This window comes from Chiloscyllium plagiosum, unplaced genomic scaffold, assembly GCF_037043375.1.
Source record: "Chiloscyllium plagiosum isolate Xiang-an unplaced genomic scaffold, Cpla_swu_hap1 HiC_scaffold_16, whole genome shotgun sequence".
In the NCBI taxonomy this organism is placed as follows: domain Eukaryota; kingdom Metazoa; phylum Chordata; class Chondrichthyes; order Orectolobiformes; family Hemiscylliidae; genus Chiloscyllium; species Chiloscyllium plagiosum.
This window is the reverse complement of record NW_028270154.1, coordinates 89,278,146-89,299,869: the sequence shown is the minus strand read 5'-3', so window position 1 is coordinate 89,299,869 and position 21,724 is coordinate 89,278,146. Positions and strand designations below refer to the sequence as shown.

Genomic DNA, 21,724 nt, shown 5'->3' with positions numbered 1-21,724 from the left:
CCACATTATTAACCCATCTTGCCACCTTCAAGGGCATGTTGACATGCTCTCCCATGCCTCTCACTTCCCCTATCCCTCTCAATATCTTCTGTTTATTATGCTTGCTTTGTTTGCCCTCCCCAAATTCATAAACTCCAGTTTCTCTGGATTGAATTTCACTTGCCATTCTGCCATCCTCTCAACCAAACCTTTGTTACCATCCTGCAGTCAATATCTTGCTGCTTCAGTGTCAACAACCTGGCCAGTTTTTTATGTCATCTGCAAGTTTTCCAGTTGTGCCTCCTGTGTTTAAATCTAAATCATGAATGTGAAACAGCAAGGGAGCCAATACTGAGACCTGTGGAATACCCGTTGGAAATTGCTTTCAATTGGCAAACACATTCATCAACTTTTACCCTTTGCTTTTAACCATTCACTACACCCATAGAATCTTTCTTTAGAAGTCCTCTGACTGATTTGCCGTTGAACCAAAACCCATGTAGACATTAACCACAGTGCTACACTCATCAGTCCTTGTTGTTATTCTCTCAAAAATGTTTACTTAAGTTAGTAAGACAGAACCTTACCTTAATAAAACAAGTTGACTATCCCTGATGAATCTGTGCCTTTCCAAGTAACTCTGTGACTCCCTCATCAGATCAGACCATTCCCTCCGCGACTGCCTCGTTAGATCCATCAACCCACACCCCACTCCCAGCACCTTCTCCTGCCACCGCAGGAAGTGCAAAACCTATGCCCACACCACTCTCCTCACCTCCGTCCAAGGCCCCCAAGGATCCTTTCACAGAATTTTACTTGTACCTCCACCAGTGTCATCTACTGTATCCGTTGTACCCGATGTGGTCTTCTCCACATCAGGGAGACAGAATGCCAACTTGTGGATCGTTTCGAACATCTCTGGGACACCCGCACCAACCAACTCCACCACCCCATGGCTGAACACTTCAACTCCCCCTCCCACTCTGTCAGGGACATGTAGGTCCTGGGCCGCCTCCATTAGCAAACCCTTACCACCTGACGCCTGGAGGAAAAACGCATCATCTTCCACCTTGGGATCCTGCAATGAGATCAATATGGATTTCACCAATTTCCTCATTTCCCCTCCCCCTTACATTATCCCAGTCCCAAACCTCCAACTCTACAGCACCCTCCTGACCTGTCCATCACCTTTCCCTCTGATCTGCTCCACCCTTCTCTCTGACCTATCACCTTCTCCCCCACCTTCACCTACCTATTGCACTCTCAGCAACCTTCTCCCCAACCTCAACCCCCTCCCATTTATCTCTCAGCCCCCCTGGCCTACAAGCCTCATCCCTGATGAAGGGCTCCTGTCCGAATCGTCGATTTTCCTACTCCCCGGATGCTGCCTGACCTGCTGTGCTTTTCCAGCACCACACCCTCGACTCTGATCTCCAGCATCTGCAGGCCTCACTTGCTCCTTTCTGAGTAACAGCCAGTCTTACCTCTCACTATTGATTGTAGTAATTTGACCACCACTGGGGTCAGACTGACCAGTCTATATTTGAATAACGTTACATGATCATAGACTTCCAGTCCTCTGCAACCTTGCCTGTATCAAGTGAAGGTTGGCAACTGATCCTCCCTTGCTTCCTTTAATAGTCTTTTAATAGGTTATAATTCATCCAGACTTGACGATTTATCCACATTCAAAGATGTCACTCCCCCTAGTACTTTCACTTGCACAATGCCAATTCTAGCTCATATTTCACACTCCTCATTAACTAGAATGTCTGCATCATCCTCCAGTTTTGTAAAGATGGGGGCAAAGTACTCATTAAGAGCCCTGCCCCTATCTTCTGCATCCACAGGCAAGTCACCATGCACACCTCTGGTAGTCATCCTCTTGCTCTTAATATATTTATAAAACATGTTTGGATTGTCCTTATTTTTAATGGCCAGTTTTTTTCTCATAAAATAGAATCCCTCCAGTGCAGAAAGAGGCCATTCTGCCCATGATATCTGCACCGACCCTCTAAACAGCATCCCAACCAGAAACAGCCCCCACCCTATCTCTGTAACCCCACCATGGCTAATCCACATAGCCTGCACGTACCTGGACACGACAGGACAACTTAGCACACCTTATCACGTGGGAGAAAACCACCGCACCTAGTAGAAACCTACACAGATGGGGGACCACAGGCAGCCACCCAAGGCTGGAATCAAATCCAGGTCCCTGGCATTGTGAGACAGCTATGCTCACCACTGAGCCACCATGTCTTTCTCCTTGTTTTTCTCATTTCCTTTTCACTTTGTCCCTGTACTTTTTGTGTTCCTTGTGGTTTCCTAAAGTATGACTTTTATTTTGAGTTTGTCACATGCTTTCTTTTCTTGCTTTGTTTTACCTTATATCCTTCTAAACAAAGGGCTGTAGATTTAGTAGTACCACTTTTTTTCTACACTACACCCATAGAATCTTTCTTTAGAAGTCCTCTGACTGATTTGCCATTGACTTTAAGTGTCTGTAACCCCCATCAACATTTGCCAGATCATTTCTCAACTGTGTGAAATTTGTTTTACCCAATTTAGAACTTTTGGCTCTCACCAAAGTGAATCTAAATCTAACTGCACTATGAACACTATCTCTAAAATAGTCACCTACTTCTATTTCATCCAACTGTTTAGTCTCCTTTCCTGAGACTATATTTAGAATTGCACCTTCTCTTGTTGGGCTTATGTGCTGGCTAAAGAAGTTCTCTTGAATGCCGTTAATGAATGTTATGCCCTCTGTGCTTTTCACACTCTGTCTTCCCATTTGATATTTAGGAAGTTGGAATCCGAATTATTGTTGTCCTGATTTTTTTTGCACACAGAAGTTTGGCTACATTTTTGATCCTTTCACTCTCTCCTGCTATTTAGGAGTCTATTATAAATACCCAGCAGTTTAGCTGCCCATTTTGTGTTTCTGATCTCAATCCAAATGGCCTAATTTGATGCTTCATTTAATATCTCCATCGTACTCACAAAAGCAACTCATTCATTAAGCAATGATGTTATGGCCCCATTATTTTTATCTCCTTCTCTATCTTATCTGAATCTATATACTGTATCTCGGGATATTGAATTGTGAATCTTGTCCCTCTTGAAGCAAATATCTGTTATAGAAATGACATCATGCTATGTGTCTCTGCCCTCATTTTGTCAGCTTTGTTTACTACACTCCTCTTTATGTATACGCCCTTTACTACTGCCGAATTCTTGTGCTGTACACTTTCTAACTACTGCTTCCTGTGTTTTTAAGAATCACTCATTTCATTTCTTCCCCTTACTCCTGCTTTGAATTTGCCCTCAGCTTCCCAAGCCCCTGCCAATCTAGCTAAAAACCTCTGTAACGATATTAGTGAATATCCCTGCAAGATTAGTTCTCCCAGCCATGTTCAGGTGTGGACCATCAGTGGTTACCACCTTTCTCAGAAGAACTGTTGTGTTGCAGTTGTAGTGTCCCTGCCTTCTGGCTGGAAGGCCTGGATTTACTGCAAATGTGCATCATAACATACTTGAACAGGTTGATTAAAAAAAAATTCCCACCTTTTCCGGTACTGGTCCCAATGCCCCAGAAATTTGATGCTCACCCATTGATAAAGGTTTTCCAGCCACTTGTTCTATTGCTCAATTTTCCTATTTCTATGCTGGCTAGCATGTGGGTCTAGGAGTAATCTTAAAACTGCTGCTTTTGAAGTCCTGCCTTTCAATCTTGCACCTAACTCCCTAAATTAGATTACATTATATTCCAATCTTCATATGAATTCCTACCCACGTCTTTGGTACTGATTCAGACTGGTCACCATCCCCAGATGAATATCCTACAGCTCTTTAACATACTTTACCTGGCACTATAGAGGCAATATACTGTCATGGAGTCATATTGCCAACCATAGAAAAGCCTGCTGATTCCCTGGCTCTGGAATCCCCTATCACTATTGTTCTTCCATTCTTTTTCCACCCCATCCTGTACAGCTGAGCTATCCATGCTGCCATTGACTTGGTTCTGACTACAATCTCCTGAGGAACCATTTCCCTTACCAGTATTTAAAATGGAATACTGATTAGCAAGTGCTGAATCTCTTCTATGCTTTCTTAGGCAGCCTGCAGTTGCCCCTTTCCTCTGCCTGTATACTTCTATTTTATGATATTACTGTGTCTTAAGGTGCCATCAACATGATCCTCTGCCTTGTAGTTGCACAACAGTGACTCCAGCTGCAGCTCAAGTTCCAAATCCCAAATTTGTGCAGATGTGTTCATCTGGGACACCTGGTGTGTCCATGACTTCACACATGATATATGATATGCACTCCAATTGGCTGAGCTGAACTGCCACCCATAACTTTAAAAATGGTTTATTCCAATTAGAAAAGTAGAATAACTTACCAGTAGTCACCAGTTAGCTTCTTCCACTGTACCTAAGCATGAGAGAACCTCAGGAGGCTGTGAACAGAGGAAGAAAAGAGCACTTTTACTTTTCTTAATGAACAGACTTAACCTTCTAAGGACTGATGTAAACCAGCTGCTAATTAACTGACCACACCTCTGTTAAATCTTGTATACTTCGATTTCAGGCTGCAGTAAACCTAACTACTCTTATCTGAAAGAGTGATATTTAAATAGAAGTGTCCCTTAACTCTGTCCCACTCACCAGCTCCTAGTGTGGATTTATTTTTATTCTTGCAAATGTATTGTAAAAGACTGGAATGTCTCTGAGATGTTTCAGTAAGTCAGTATCGCCTGTGTACAAGTCATATGCAGTCGAACCATGCTCCCTTTGGATTAGTATATTAACAAAATGCAATCATCAGCTCAGAAAAAAGTACTCCACGTAATGTATATGTGGTAAGTCAAAACGATTCAACATTACAATGTGATAACTGACTCTAATATATTTTCTTTTCATTCAATCTAGAAACCGAAAGAATCATGTCCAGAGAAACAGACAACATTACATGTAAACTTGCCTCCCAGTGGGTATTCAAAAGTTGCTATTGGAAAACTTGGTGCTAAATTTGGAAAAGTTCATAATTACTCTGTGCTGAGGCCCGTGAATCAGGTATAACCAAGAAAATGCCATTTCTCACTTGTATAATAACATGTAGAAATTACCTCAGTTCTTCAGGAAATAAGTGTGTAACATTGTCCATATAAGGCTGATAATTTCCCTTGAGTCTGTGCAGCAGCAAAATACACATGTTGGTTTTATTCTTCTGGTTTTTTTTTATATTCGCCGTTCTCATGAAATTAGGTAAAACATTTACGCTCTATCCAAATATGAAGCAGCATGGCACATTTATTTTTAAGGACTCTTCTTGAAATTTTCTCGAGGGCTACATCTTCATTCTTACTCATGTTTATTCGGTGATTCAGTCGCATAGGAATAATACCTTCTGAATTTGTCTTCACAAATGAAATATTTTGAACTCTCAACAGAATTAGAAGAATTCATCAACAATACCAACACTCCACTTAAATTAAAGCCACAAAACACAGAGAAATCATTAATTTCTTTGAGACCATTATTCAACTTGGCACAGGACAACAGGTGTATGTTTGCAAAAGCCTTTTTTTGAGAAGTAATTGAATCATATTTGCACACAAAAGGCTATCACTATAAACTACACCTTTTTCAAAATAGTGAGGTCACTGCATTTCCATTGCAAATGTACAAAGCAAGAACATTGTAATCTACCAGTTACCACCCGTTTTATTGTACCTTAGATCTCAGTCTCAGGTTTCGAGCCTTTGTCTGTCCCTTTCTTGCAGCCTTCCTGTTGCTCCTGCCCGGCAGCTTCCTTTTTATTGAAGTATCTCACTTCTCCATACCACCCATGCCCAACTCAGATAGACAGACAGACGCATGCGCGCATGCGCACACACAGCCATCTCTTTCCCCTTTCAATCTTCCCACATTCTGCTTTCAAGTTTGCCCCATTAGTTTGCTCTCTCTCCATGGATGTTGCCTAGCCCACTGTGATCTCAAGCACTTTTTGTTTTCAATCCAAAGAGCCTTTGTCTTTTTGATCATTTTTGGAATTTTGGAGGTGAATTCATCCCCTCTTGTATTTTGGGTATTGGGTGCTGTGGGCATGGTTTCAGCTTTCAGAATTGCCAAGCACCAGTGTCCAGGATGTGCTGTCAGCCAGGTGCAGGCAATGATGTCTAATGCTAGAAGTGGAGGTGGAAGCTGGAGGCCGCAATGTTGGATAATTACCTGGGTTTATTCCCTTCAGAGAAAAGGTCACAAAAGATTTGATGGAGATGTTCAAAGTTTTGAGTAGTTTTTGATAAAGTATTTATATAAAGAGACAGTTTTGACTGGCAGAAGGAGTACTGTTCAAAGGATACAAATTTATAGAGAACCAGAAATAACATGAAGCAACATTCATTTTACACAGCATTACTTTTTAATTATGATACGGAACACATTCCTGAAAAAGGTGGCAGAAGCAAATTCAACAGTGATATTGCAAAGAGATATACTTGGCAAGAATATGATTTAAAACATAGTCCTTGTCATAGGGTAGAAATGCTGCAGCGAATCTGTGCGCAATCTTGACCTTTGCCCTTGCAGACCGGTTATGGCTTAAGTTAGAGAATGCTCACACTTTAGAGAGTTGCTTGATTGAAAATAATCCGTAAAAGGATTTATAGCTGTGACCTGTTACTCTCCCAAGGTTGTTTCCTGGGCTATCTCGAAATATGTCTCTGAATGATTACTCGGAAGATTCATTCTTTCCTCCTTAGTCCCAAAGGTGTCTGTAGTGTCAGGCAAGCTCTTTGCAGACTGCTTTGTTTCAGAACCTTGGCATTTGGAGTGAATTGTAAATTTGCTGCTGTTTACTGACTGACATTTCAATGGCTATCCCCACTCTCATCACAGAGATTGTCTTCACATGTATCTGATTATATCCAATGTGCTCACTCAATGAGTAGCTGCTTGATAAGCCCCTTTTCTGTGGGCTTATGCCCGAAACGTCGATTCTCTTGTTCCCTGGATGCTGCCTGACCTCCTGCGCTTTTCCAGCAACACATTTTCAGCTCTGATCTCCAGCATCTGCAGACCTCACTTTCTCCTCAGTCCTTTTTCTGTGCATTACTACACTACAAAAGTTATAATACAGTGACAATTGTCTCTGACTGCAGCATTCAAATAAAATGCAATGATATCATACCTCGCCTTCACTTTATGCATTTATCTAATATTCTCACAAATGCAATTTATTTCAGTTGTGTCACTTTATGTCACTATATATACATATATAACAATATATAATTTTATATAAATGTATAACTTTATACATTTGCAATAATTGAAACGAATGCTCCTGAAATTTTGCTAACTAGTACTTTTGAGCACTGTGAATCAGTAGATTTGGGGAAGTGTAGAATGCTTGGTTAACCACTGAGAGAGTGCATGCAACCCTCCTAGGAATGATGCAGATTTGAATTTCATAAGTCAAAATGTTTGTAAAAGTTATTGGATGCAGAAGCTATCAATAAATGTAAACATCAAAAACCGAATCCACCCATGTTGTGCAGTGGACTTCCTGCACAGTGGTGGCCTCTACTGGCCTGGTGTTGAGTACTATATGGATTCAGCAAGGTATTGTATTGTGACGATAACCCTTTAACTATAGGATATTTTCTTTGTTACTAGGATACAAAGGAAGAGCCTGGACAAGTTGTTTACATCGCTGACATGGTACCAGGCAAATGCACAAAAAATGATTTAATCCACCTTGCTGAGCTCTTTGGGAAGATTAATAACACCTTTCTAATCAAAGCAAAGGGTGAGGTAAGCACAAGTATTGATTAAACTGGGATCAGTTTAAATCTCATTATTGAATGGAAGTGTAATTATTTTTTTCATTCATGCATTGTGAGCTTTGCTGGTGAGGCTAGCATTTATTTCCCAATCCTAATTGGCATTGAGAAAATTATAAACAATTTAATGTTTGAACTGTTGTACTCCATGTGGTGCAGTTGAAAGCACAGGGCTATTAGGAGGGGGGTTCATGTTTTGACCTAGTGAGATTGAAGGAACAATTATATAGTTTCCAAGTTGGGTTAGTATGTGACTTTGAGGGATATTCTCAGCTGGTGTTGTTCTCATGAGGTTTCTGCCCTTCTCTTTCTATGTGGTAGAGATTGTGGGTTTGGAAAATGCTGCCACATGAGTTGCCGCAATGTATTCTGTAGCTTCTTGCTAGTGTGCACTGCTGTTGGAGGATGTAAGTGTTTATGATTATAGGTAGGGTACCAATCCTGAAGAAGGGCTAATGCCCGAAACGTCGATTCTCCTGTTCCCTAGATGCTGCCTGACCTGCTGCGCTTTTCCGGCAACACATTTCCATCTCTGATCTCCAGCATCTGCAGACCTCACTTTCTCCTCAAAGATTTCAACCTACTGCGAATCCTCTTACAAGGATGCCTTCCTTGAAGAAGCTCTCTTTCTCCCTCTACAAAGGTTTCAGTGAGTCCCTCTCTCACTGCACCCCCCAGGTCATCTCCTCTGCACAGAAGCTCTTCAGCCACATTCTCAAACAGGGATTCCTGAAGAAGGGCTAATGCCCGAAACGTCGATTCTCCTGTTCTCTAGATGCTGCCTGACCTGCTGCGCTTTTCCGGCAACACATTTCCATCTCTACCAATCTTGTGGACTGCTTTGTGGGCTGGATCGTGTTGTACATCCTGAGTGTTATTAGAGCAGCATCCATTGAGGAGGTGGACAGTACTCAATCACAGTTCTAACTTGTGCCTTGAAAATGGTGAACGGACTCAGGAGGGAGTTATTCACAACAGAATTTGCAACCTTTGTGTGTCTTTTATAGCCATGGTGTTCAGATGGCTAGTCATTCGAGTTTCTGGTCAGTGGCAAGGATATTGAGGGATTGTGATTGAGAATTACTGACCTTTTGAACATCAAGGGGTGATGGTTGTATTTTCTCTTGCTTGATATGATAATTTCTTGGCACTTACATATCTTTGTTGACTTTAATTTTGCTCAGGTTCCTTGATGTTCCACTTGGTAAAATATTACCTTGATCAGTTAAGGGTTGTCACTTTCTGGATTTGACCTCTTTATTCATATTTAGACCAGGTTTTGAAGCTGACTGACCTTGGTGAAAGACAAACCAAGCATGGGTTCAGCAAGTTATTTCTGACTCGGTGCTATTTGATGGAATTGTCAAAGTCATATTACGGACTATAATTGAGAGCAGACTGATCGGACCATAATTAGAGGTTTAGATTTGACTTTGTTGTGGTGTGGACGTTTCTGGACAATTTGCCACGTTTGATAGGTACCAGTGTTGTAGCTGTATAGAATCAGCTCCATTCTATAGCCTCTACATATCAGGAGGATAAGCTCATAAAAATCAGGGAGAAAATAACAAAAGCTATACCTGTTTGGACATTTTGGATTGTACAATGAACTAGAAGCTCACCAAGCAATTTCTGGCTAATTATAGAGAACCATGAGGTCAAACAGCAACCTTTATCACTATATTTGGCTTACAAACTATAATATATCCTTAGATAATTTAATTGACTTCAGAAAGTGCAGCATCATGGCCTTGGCTAGAAAGTACCAAACTGTTCCATTGCAGAATTGCTGTAAGGTGCAGAGCCTATCTCTGATATTTGAACTCATAAGCTAAACAGAGAAATCATACATTACTGGTTACAGTAAATTGAGACCTCACTGATCAGAAAAGTCTGTTGTCTGTATCTTCCTCCTTCCCTCTCTTGAAATGTTTCAGAATAATTGGTGAAGTAGGGAAATCCATCTGGGATGCATGTTCAAATTCATTAGAACCTTGTTTGAGAACAAAGAATATTAAATATGATTATTGTCATGTTGCATTAATCTAATGAACGTCTTAGGTGATAGTAAGCTGATTACTGCTGCGATGCTAAGATCTAATTGTCATATGATCTTTACAGTGATAATGGCAAGCCGAATCATCATAGGTGTCCCTTGATGATGTTGGTTTAGGGTTGCACATTTCCCCTATAATACTTCATGTGACTGAACAGGTTGATCCAGAGTGCAGGATTGCTTTCATTTCCTTCCTTCTCTGGTGCTGCTGTGTCTTGTCATGAAGATGTTTGGATTCATAGTGTGATGCATTTCAAGGACAGCTTCAGAAAGCCTTTTTAAAGGTTCCTTTGTCCTCCCCAGAACAATGGCCATTTGAGAGTTGACCAAAACATTGATCCAGGATCTGAAAGGGAGGCTATCTGGACATAATATCCAGTCTATCATCGATGATTTTACATGAGTTTTAATTGAATGCCTGTGGAGTTGGTCAAGGAGGACACTAGTGTTTGTTTGGCTGTCCTCGCATTGAATCCAGAGAATGTGTCAGTTGTTGCTGGTGCAAATTCTCTTGCATTCTTATATATTCCTGAAAGACAGTTCAGGTCTCACCGCAGTACACGAATATGGTGATAACTACTCTTGTTATGCCTTGCTGGAGTAGCAAGCTGGACATCAAGCCCTGTTATTCCTGGGACTTTACAAAAGTGAAAGATTCTGATTTTATAAAAGTACATAAAATCCCCCAATGTACCTGTCTTTTAGATCCAAGTTGACAGCATGGATCAGGTTTCTGTGCTTAACAAGAATGACTTTTTATTATGAATAAATAGATCCTAGCTGCCGGTAAGCATTTATGAACCTCTGATGTATAACTCTACTAGTTAAACCTCTAATGCATTGTAAAACTCCCTGACACAAACATTTAGGCGGAGAAAAATATCTGTTAGTGTTTTGGGTAGAGCGAAAATATGGGGAGGGAATTCAATGGTCTCTTTCCTCAGGATTTGCTAAGATGATCCTTTTATTTGTCAGGATTCGCTGCTGTTCTGTCTTCCTCTCCAGGTATTTTCACTTGCTTGCAGGAGGCATAGAGCAACTGCTTCAGACTTATAACGTCTCTGATTTATTAATCAAAAACCCCAGCTTACAGCTACGGATGAGGGGAAATAAACTGGCTTTTTTGTGGTTTGAAGTGTTTTTTTTATTGCAGATGAAAGGACAACTTCCTTTTCAGAGATCTAATCGGTTCCAGAAACAGAGGAACTATGAGTAGGCCATTCAGCCTTTGAGTCTGCTCCACCATTGAATATAATTGTAGCTGGTCCTCTATCTCCCTTTAAAACCTTTTAACACCTTTGCAATGTAAAAGATTATCTATCTCTTTCTTGAATTTCCTTGGCTTCCACAGCCTTCATGATAGAGAATTCCACAAGTTCACTCTCCTCCAAGTGAAGAAATGTTTCCTCAACTCAGTCCTAATTAGTCTACCCCTACCCTGTATCTTGAGATTATGTCTCCTAGTCTGTGCAGTCCAATTAGAATTTCCTACATTTCGTTCAGATCCCCTCTCATCCCTCTAAACTCTCGTGAATACAGGCCCAGTCAAACCAATCTTTCCCCGTAGCACCCTCCTGCTATCCCCAGTATCAGCCTCATAAACGTGAGCTGTACTCCAAGACAGGTATATCATTTCTTAGATAGGAGACCAAAACTGATGTATCTCCAGGTGTGGTCTCACCAATACCCGGTTTAACTACAGTAAGACATCTCTACTTCTGAACTGAAATCCTTTTGTAATGAAGGCCAATATTGCATTGGCCTTCCTGATTAACTGTCTGCTTTCATGACCTACATTTCTTTGTATATCTGCACTGGCCTATATATCACCATCCAAATAGTACCTTTCCTTTCTTCATAGCAAAGGGTGTAACTTCATTTTTAGCCACATTATACTGAATGGGTTTACCACTCACTTAACTGGTCTAAATCACCTTTGAAGCATCTTTGCATTCTCCTGGAAATTTCCAATCCTGCATAGCCTTGAGAGATTAGCACATTTGGAAATGTTGCATTAGGTACCGTCATCCAGTTCATCAATATACACCATGAATAAACTGAGACCCAAGTACTGATCTTTACCATAACACTTAGTCACTGCTTGTCATCTTTTAAAAAAAAATTCCCACACTCTGTTTCCAGTCTGTCAACCAATTCTCAACAACACGCAAATATATTACCCCATGCCATGTACTTTAATTTGCCTACTAACCTCTTAGGGAGAGCCCTCTGAAAATCCAAATGTACCACATCCCTTATCTATTCTGTGAGTTACATGTTCAAAAAAACTCCAGTAGATTTGTCAAACATGATTTGCTTTTCACAAATGTTGGCTTTGTACAATCCAGTAATGCTTTCCAAATGTTCTGTAATCATGCCTTAATAATAGACTCCAGTATTTCCCCCACTACTGATGTGAGGCTAACTAATCAAACTGATTAAACACATTGACTCCCAGGTAGCTGAACAGCTCATGGGTATGAATCACATGGTATTGTCAGGCAGAAGGCTTTCGTTGTCAGCAACTGGTCACCAATCTATAGACCAACCAGCTAATTGTTGCTGGTTGACTCTCCCTTTCTACGCATCTGCTCACTCCAGCTTGTGTGTAGTAATCTTTCCCGTGCTTGAACAAACAGTTATGTAAACAGCACTTACAACGAGTATCGGGAACTTGCTTTTAAAAAGAGCAGCAATGCTTTCCAAAATCTTTATTTTCGAAAACAGTCATTTTCCCATTTTAGCCACAATCAAAAATATATAAAAATCCTAGTGCATAGCCAAAAGGTAAAGAAACGTGACGACTGCAGGTTTAGACGAACTACGGAACACAGGCCTTCTACTAAATGAGAAAAGTCAATCCTCTAGAATGACAGTTGCAATCCCAGAAAACAGTAACCCAAGGTCTATTTTTCAGGATAGGGGGGGTCCAGAACTAGAGAGTGTATAGGTTTAAGGTGTGAGATTAAAAAAGATTTAAAAGAGACCTAAGGGGCAACTTTTTCACGCAGAGGGTAGTGTGTGCATGGAATGAGCTGCCAGAGGAGGTGATGGAGGCTGGTACAATTACAACATTTAAAAGACATCTGGATAGGTACATGAATAGGAAGGGTTTAGAGGATGTGGGCCAAATGCTGGCAAATGGGATTGGATTCATTTAGGATATCTGGTCGACATGGAAGAGTTAGACCAAAGGGTCTGTTTCCGTGCTGTTGAACTCTATGACTCTATGAAAAGGTACAGCCTTTAAACTCTGTACATTAGGATTTTTGTTGACTTGTAGAAGTCTTTGTTTCCCAACACTTGCTGAGCTGGCACTGCTGGTCTGGTGTTGGTTCTTCTCGTCAATGTGGCCTTTTGAAAGGGAATTTGGAAGGTGTTCTACTTATTTGAGAGTATCTTCATCAACAAGTATGGAAGGGTGGAGTATTTGACTGACCATGTTTGGTTTGAGATGAGTTTTGCTTTGCAGACATTCAAGGCTGAGCCAAGTCTCTGGTTTGCAGAACTAATGAGATCAAGAGTGGCTTATAAATGTACAAAATGCGATGACACTACATCATCCACAGCAAACTGTTGGTTAAAGAGTCATAGAGGTCGCCAGTGCAGAAGAAGACCCTTCAGTTCATCAGGTCTGCACTGGTCAAAAACAAGCACCTAACACATACTAATAGTCCTGTGCCAAAGGATTTAACTGAGAATAGACATTGGTTCATCCGTCACATCCATTTGTAATGCCTGAGCTAATAAACACTACTGAAAATGTGCTTTCATTTACTACTAAGTTCTTACACCATATATTGGATAAAATTATTTACTATAAGCAGTCACAGATACTTAATATACTATACTTTTTTTTGTTTGATTACTTGTAAAGACAAAAATAAATTGGATGCGATCCTAGTGAAGAGTGCTTAATGCATATGATTATGTATGTCCTCCTACATACAGTGATTTGACAGTTCCCACAAGAACTGCATTGAGAAAGGAATAGCTGAGGTGTAACAAACATAAAAGGTTCTGTCCAGTTATCAAAATAATTGAACAGATTAAACGGTAATAGCAGCAGAAACCCTACCATTAGCTGCAGTACATCAAACTAGACACGAGGAAATCTAGTTTCTGTTCCTGATTCCATTAATTTAATATTTACAGTGAAGCTCAGTATGAAACCCAATTCATATAAATAAGACCATAAGACATAAGAGTGGAAGTAAGGCCATTCAGCCCATCGAGGAGAAAGTGAGGTCTGCAGATGCTGGAGATCAAAGTTGAAACTTTATTGCTGGAACAGCACAGCAGGTCAGGCAGCATCCAGGGAACAGGAGATTCGACGTTTCGGGCACAGTCCCTTCTTCAGGAATGAGCAGAGAGTGTTCAGCAGGAGAAGAAGAGCTTCTGTGCAGAGGAGATGACCTGGGGTGTGCAGTGAGAGAGGGACTCACTGAAATCTTTGTAGAGAGAGGCAGAGAGCTTCTTCAAGGAAGGCATCCTTGTAAGAGGATTCGCAGTAGGTTGAAATCTTCGAGGAGAAAGTGAGGTCTGCAGATGCTGGAGATCAAAGTTGAAACTTGTTGTTCCAGCAATAAAGTTTCAACTTTGATCTCCAGCATCTGCAGACCTCACTTTCTCCTCGAAGATTTCAACCTACTGCGAATCCTCTTGCAAGGATGCCTTCCTTGAAGAAGCTCTCTGCCTCTCTCTACAAAGATTTCAGTGAGTCCCTCTCTCACTGCACACCCCAGGTCATCTCCTCTGCACAGAAGCTCTTCTTCTCCTGCTGAACACTCTCTGCTCATTCCTGAAGAAGGGCCTGTGCCCGAAACGTCGAATCTCCTGTTCCCTGGATGCTGCCTGACCTGCTGTGCTGTTCCAGCAATAAAGTTTCAACTTTCAGCCCATCGAGTTTACTCTGTCATTCAAACATGGCTGATGGGCATTTCAACGCCACTTACCCACACACTCCCCATATCCCTTAATTCCTTGCGAGATTAAGAATTTATCAATCTCTGCCTTTAAGACATTTAACATCCCGGCCTCCACTGTGCTCTGTGTCAATGAATTCCACAGGCCCACCACTGTCTGGCTGAAGAAATGTCTCTGCATTTCCATTTTAAATTAACCCCCTCTAATTTTAAGGGAGTGCCCACAGGTCCTCATATCCCTGCCTGACCGAAACAACTTCCCAGCATCCACCCTTTCTAAGCCATGCATTATCTTGCAAGTTTCTATTACATCTCCTCTCAACCTTCTAAACTCTAATGACTACAATTCCAGGATCCTCAGTCGTTCATTTTATGTTAGGCCTACCATTCCAGGGATCATCCGTGTGGATCCCTACTGGGCACACTCCAGTGCCAGTATGTTCCCTCTGAGGTGTGGGGCCCAAAGCTGGACGCAATATTCTAAATGGGGCATAACAAGGGCTTTATAAAGACTCAGTAGCACTTTGCTGCTTTTACAGTCCAACCTTCTTGAGATAAATGATAACATTACATTTGCTTTCTTAACCACGGACTCAACCTGCAAGTCAACCTTTAGAGAATCCTGGACTAGCACTCCCAGATCCCTTTGTACTTTGGCTTTATGAATTTTCTCACCGTTTAGAAAATAGTCCGTTCCTGTATTCTTTTTCCTGAAGTTGCTCACATTGAATTTCATCAGCCGCTTCTTGGGCCGCTCTCCTAAACTGTCTAAATCTTTCTGCAGCCTCCCCACCACCTCAGAACTACCTGCCTGTCCACCTAACTTCGTATCATCGGCGAACTTTGCCAGAATGCCCCCAGTCCCTTCATCCAGGTCATTAATATATAAAGTGAACATCTGCGGCCCCAACACTGAACCCTGCGGGACACCACTCATTACCAGCTGCGATTCCAAAAAAGAACCTTTTATCACAAACCTCTGCCTTCTGTCAGACAGCCAATCCTCAATCCATGCCAGTAGCTCACCTCGAACATCATGGACCCTCACCTTACTCAGCATCCTCCCATGAGGCACCTTATTAAAGGCCTTTTGGAAATCTAGGTAGATAACATCCACTGGGTTTCCCTGGTCTAACTTACTTATTACCTCTTCAAAGAATTCTAACAGGTTTATCAGGCATGACCTCCCCTTACTAACTCCATGCTGACTTGTTCTAATCCAACCCTACACTTCCAAGAATTTAGAAATCTCAGCCTTAATGATGGATTCTAGAATTTTACCTACAACTGAGGTTAGGCTAATCGGTCTATAATTTTCCATTTTTTGTCTTGATCCTTTCTTGAACAAGGGGGTTATAACAGCGATTTTCCAATCATCTGGGACTTTCCCTGACTCCAGTGATATTTGAAAGATCACAACGAATGCCTCTGCTATTTCTTCAGCCACCTCCCTCCCTGTAGCCCATCAGGGTAAGGAGATTTATCAATTTTTAGACCTTTTAGCTTTTCTAGCACTTTTTCTTTTGTAATGGCTACCATACTCAACTCTGCCCCTTGACTCTCCTTAATTGTTGGGATATTACTCCTATCTTCCACTGTGAAGACTGACACAAAGTATTTATTAAGTTCTTCAGCTATTTCCTTATTTCCCATCACTTGCCTTCCTGCATCAGTTTGGAGCGGCCCAATTTCTACTTTTGCCTCTTGTTTGTTTCTTATGTATTGAAAGAAACTTTTACTATCATTTCTAATATTACTGGCTTGCTTACCTTCGTATTTGATCCTCTCCTTCCTTATTTCTCTCCTTGTTATCCTCTGTTTTTTAGCCTTCCCAATCTTCTGATTTCACAGTGCTCTTGGTCACTTTATAGGCTGTCTCTTTTTCTATGATACATTTCATGACTTCATTTGTCAGCCATTGCTGTCTAAGTTCTCCCCCCCCCAGATAATCTTTCCTTTCTTTGGGATGAACCTCTGTACTGTGTCCTCAATTACACCCAGAAATTCCTGCCATTGTTGATCTACTGTCTTCCCCACTAGGATCTGCTTCTAGTCGATTTTGGTCAGTTCCTCTCTCATGCCCTTGTAATTATAACACCATTACATCCAATTTTGCTTTCTCTCTTTCAAACTGCAGACTGAACTCTATCATATTATGATCGCTGCCTCCTAAGTGTTCCCTTACTTTAAGATCTTTTATAAAGTTTGGCTCATTACTTAGCATTAAGTTCAGAATAGCCTGCTCCCTCGTGGGCTCCATCACAAGCTGTTCCAAAAAGCCATCCTGTAAGCATTCCATGAAATTCCTTTCTTTGGATCCACCAGCAACATAATTCTCCCAGTCCATTTGCATATTGAAGTCCCCCATGATCACCATGACCTTGCCTTTCTGACATGCCCTATCTATTTCCCAGTACAGCTTGCGCCCCTGGTCCTAACCAGTGCTGGGAGGTCTGTACATAACTCCCATTGTGGGTTTTTTTGCTTTTGTGGTTCCTCAACTCCACCCACACAGACTCCACATCATCTGACCTATGTCATTCAGTGCCATAGATTTAATTTCATTCTTAACTAACAAGGCAACCCCACTCCCTCTGCCCACCTCCCTGTCTTTTCGATAAGTTGTAAATCCTTGGATATTTAACTGCCAGTCCTGACCTCTGGCTGCAACCATGTCTCTGTGATACCTACCACATCATAATCATTCACGGTGATTTCTGCTGTTAATTCATCTATTAAATGTTTCCCCTTACCCTGCAGAATCACTTCGCTCAAGTGAGAGAATTTATAATTCCATGCACAACTATTGCATCTCAGTTCCTCAAGATATTTTTGTTTCCCCATATTACCTCTTTGACATTTGTCTATATTTGACCAACTCTGTTCCATGTTCTGGAGCAAACAGGCACTGTCCTGTTCTGAAAGATTGATTCCAAATCTATTAATTTACTTCAAACAAAAATGGAAATTGCTGGAGAAATGCGCCAGGTCTGGTAGCATCTGGGAATAGAAAGCAAAGTTAACTTATTCAATTAACTGGAGTTCTGAAGAAGGGTCACCAGATTTCAAAATGTTGATGCTGCTGGACCTGCTTAGTTTCTCCAGCAATTTCTGTTTTTGTTTCAGATTTCCAGCATCTGCAGTTCTTTGTTTTATCATCCATTTACCTTTCCTCTGATGAGATTGATTTCTGTCTTATTGTTTCTGGGCGAATGGTGAACAGTGTTACAGCCAGTTCCAGGGTGAGGTTTTCCAATTTGCTATGATTCCAGACTGCACACAACAAATTGTTAAGCTGCTGAGCAAGGAGGCGGGAATCAACTCACCTTCTATTTATTTGCCCCCTCACCTGGTTACCACAAGATTAATTTGTAAAGGGGATCCCTTTTCAATACCTTTCTGGGAGGCAACCTTTTAGAAGTTTACAAAATAATGAGGTATACAGATACGGTTAATAGTAGTTGTCTTTTCTCTAGGATGAGGGATTTCAAGATTAGGGGGCACGTTTTTGAGGTGAGAGGAGTGGGAGTTAAAAAGACATGAGGGGCAAATTGTTCACACAGAGGGTGGTTAGTGGGTGGAATGAACTTCCTTAGGAAGTGGTGGATGTGGGCACAGTTACAACATTAAAAGGCATTTGAATAAATACATGAATAGGAAAGGTTTGGAGGGATATGGGCCAGGAGCAGGCAGGTGGGGCTGGTTTAGTTTGGGAACATGGTCGGCATGGACTGGTTGGACCACAGGGTCTGTTTCTTTGCTGTATGACTCTAAATAATTTTTCCCATGTTTTCTTGAGGTAACAAAAGGATGAGTTTATTAGTTACTAAACACAGGAAGAAATTTTTAAAAATTCAACCACCTTGCAGGTTTTGGCTCACTAGCTAATAAAAGGGAGTCTCTTCAATCCACTTTAGTCTGAACTTTCACAGGAATACAGTCATATCTCATAATCGCTGTATGTTTAAAACTGAATTTTGATGTTTGATAGGTAGCTACAGTTTTTTTTATATTACTTTGCCATAGAATACAATACATGGCTACGTCTCACAGTATGGTAGCTCCACTGTGTTCTCCGTACAAACATCAAAATCTGTTTTTTGGGTAGCAGAGTCCATTATGTGTTATCTTTATCTAGGTACCTTGGATTTACTCCCTTTCTGAAGGTATCTAATTACTCAAGCAGACTATGCAAGCTAAAAATCTTCCTCAGTCATCCTATGCCAACTGAGAACTACTTTCAGTCATTTTATGCTGCTTCAGTCCTGGGCAGCCTTAAGAGTGCAATATTGTGGTCATTGGGTTGGTTATGGTTGTGTAGACATTGGTGGTTGAGCAGTCCATTTTGAGATTCTTGGTTTTGCAAGTTGATTGAAAGTTATTTACCTTGGTTTCTATTGACAGGGGCTGGCTGATGGAATGAGAGAGTCACTTTTCCATTTTCTTTCCTGCAATGTATTGGCGTTTAATGCTGTTCTCAAATTGTGGCCGTGACAGTACACAGTCAAGCCATTAACACACATGGACCAGGATTTCAGTCAGATTTCTAACCCCATTTTTATTTATCCCTGGAAGGATAAAAACAAATATGTCTACATGAAATGGCTTCCTATTAAGAGGGGGAATAGGTAGTTAGCCTCTCATTATTACTACCTTTTTGTGTTTTTCTGTTTAAAGTTACCTAACTCTGCACAAGTGTGACAACATTCTCTCTAGGTTGTGCGCGCATAACTGTTCTGAACATTGTTCTGCACATTGCAACGTTGACTTTGGATTCCAGATGTTGCTGCTGCACATGGACTTTGTAGGAGATTCAGGAGAAAAATCATTAGCGGGAACGCTGGGCATGACATTCCATGGGTCCATACAGGACTCTGTCAAATGGTCACCGCATTTATTTCCAAAGTCATTGTTTGGCTGTAGGAGTATTTTTATATGTTTTAATTGTAAGTGCAGAATGTCCGTAAGTATTTCAACATCCTGATACCCTGTTATGACAACAGTTTGTTTTGTTCACTTTATAAATTCACTGAAAATAACTTCTTTACACCAATGGATTTGCCTGTCAGAATTCTCTTCACAATTATGAACACCTGCTTCTACATATCTCTTTATAGGCCAGATGTGTGGCAGTGAATGTCAGTTTGCCAATTTCTGTATCTATTTTAATGCCGTTAATATGGTGTCCATGAATGCAAAGGATTGTACAAATAATTGCTGCTTTGTTCAGGTTCAATATCACGTTTTGTATTTATTTCATGATCAGTGCAACCCAAGAACCTATTTTCCATGTTAATCATACATGTGGCAAATGGAGTTTAATGCAGAAACGTGAGAAGTGATTCACTTTTTGGAAGGAGTAACAGGAATACAGAGTATTGGGCTAATGATAAGATTCTTGGTTGTGTGGATGAGCAGAGAGATCTTGGTGTCCATGTGCATAGATCCCTGAAAGTTGTCACCCAGATTGATAAGGTCGTTAAGAAGTCATACGGCGTGTTAGCTTTTAGTGGTAGAGGGATTGAGTTTCGGAGCCATGAGGTTGTGTTGCAGCTGTACAAAACTCTGGTGCGGCTGCACTTGGTGTATTCTGTACAGTTCTGGTCACTGCATTATAGAAAGAATGTGAAAGCATTGCAAAGGGTTTAGAGGAGATTTTACCAGAATGTTGTCTGGTATGGAGGGAAGGTCTTATGAGGAAAGGCAGAGAGACTTTTTGTGAGAGAGAAGAAGGTTAAGGGGTGACTTAATAGAGGCATACAGGATGATCAGAGGATTAAATAAGGTGGACATTGAGAGCTTCTTTCCTCAGATGGTGATGGCTAGCACGAAGGGACATAGCTTTAAATTGAAGGGTGAAAGATATAGGACAGATGTCAGATATAATTTCTTTACTCAGAGTAGTAGTAAGGGCGTGGAATGCCCTGCCTGTAACAGTAGTAGACCTGTCAGCTTTAAGGGCATTTAAATGGTGATTGGATAAACATATGGATGATAATGGATTGGTTTCACAGGTCAGCGCAACATTAATGGCAGAAGGGTCTGTACTGCGCTGTAGTGTTCTATGTTCTAACTACAGGTTGTTCTGCTATCCGCACATTTTGTTAATGTGAATTCGCTGTAACGCAATTGACGAACTGAGGACACTTTCTAAAGCGTGAACTTTTAAAATGTGTGTTGGTTGTAACACGATTACAAGGCCAGCACTTAAAGTGCTGTTTCTAAAGCGTGATTTTTCTATAACATGGTGTTGCACAAAACTGTACATTATAGAAGAATGACCCGTATTCCAATTCTATTTGTCAGCACTTAACTCATATCCTTTCTTGGCTTGGTATCACAAATATAAATTTAAATGCTACTTAAATGTTATGAGGGTTTCTCCCTCCACCACCCTTATAGACAATAGGATCCAGAATCCCACCATCCTCTGAGTGAAAGGCATTTTCCTTGCATTCCCCTCTCAACTTTGTGCTCCTTGCCTTAAGTCTATGCCTCAGTTGTTGATCCCACCACCAAGAGGATACGTTCCTTGCTGTCTATGCCTGTCATAATGTTATGCATCTCATATCATGTCCCCTCTCAGGCTTCTCTGCTCCAAGGAAAGTAACCCCACTCTATCCAAAAGCCCAAAGAACTGCAGAAGCTGGAAATCAAAAACAAAAACAGAAATTGCCACAAAACTTGACAGGCAGCATTTATGGAGATGAGAGTTAACATTTCTGGTCTTCAAGTTCTGAAGAAGTGTCATTGGACTCAAAACAAATGTTTTTACTTGTTATAGTTTGGTCAATCTGCCCTCTGAAATGACTGAGCAATACCAAGCTGAAGGGCAATTAGGGATGGACCACAAATGTTCAAAAAAAGTTCCAGCTTTGAACATGGTTTGAAAGAGTTCAGAAAAGATTTA

The 21,724-nt window shown here is 41.0% G+C and overlaps 1 protein-coding gene across 1 annotated transcript in view; it reads left to right on the top strand.

The window, feature by feature from the left end:
• The window catches only part of LOC122556834 (uncharacterized), a 66,600-nt gene that overhangs the window by 37,043 nt on the left and 7,833 nt on the right, over window positions 1-21,724 (top strand). Inside the window, exons 11-12 of the mRNA XM_043704066.2 lie at window positions 4,919-5,062; window positions 7,667-7,804. Of these exons, the coding sequence (XP_043560001.2) occupies window positions 4,919-5,062; window positions 7,667-7,804 (282 nt within the window). The remainder of the gene's footprint in view (window positions 1-4,918; window positions 5,063-7,666; window positions 7,805-21,724) is intronic.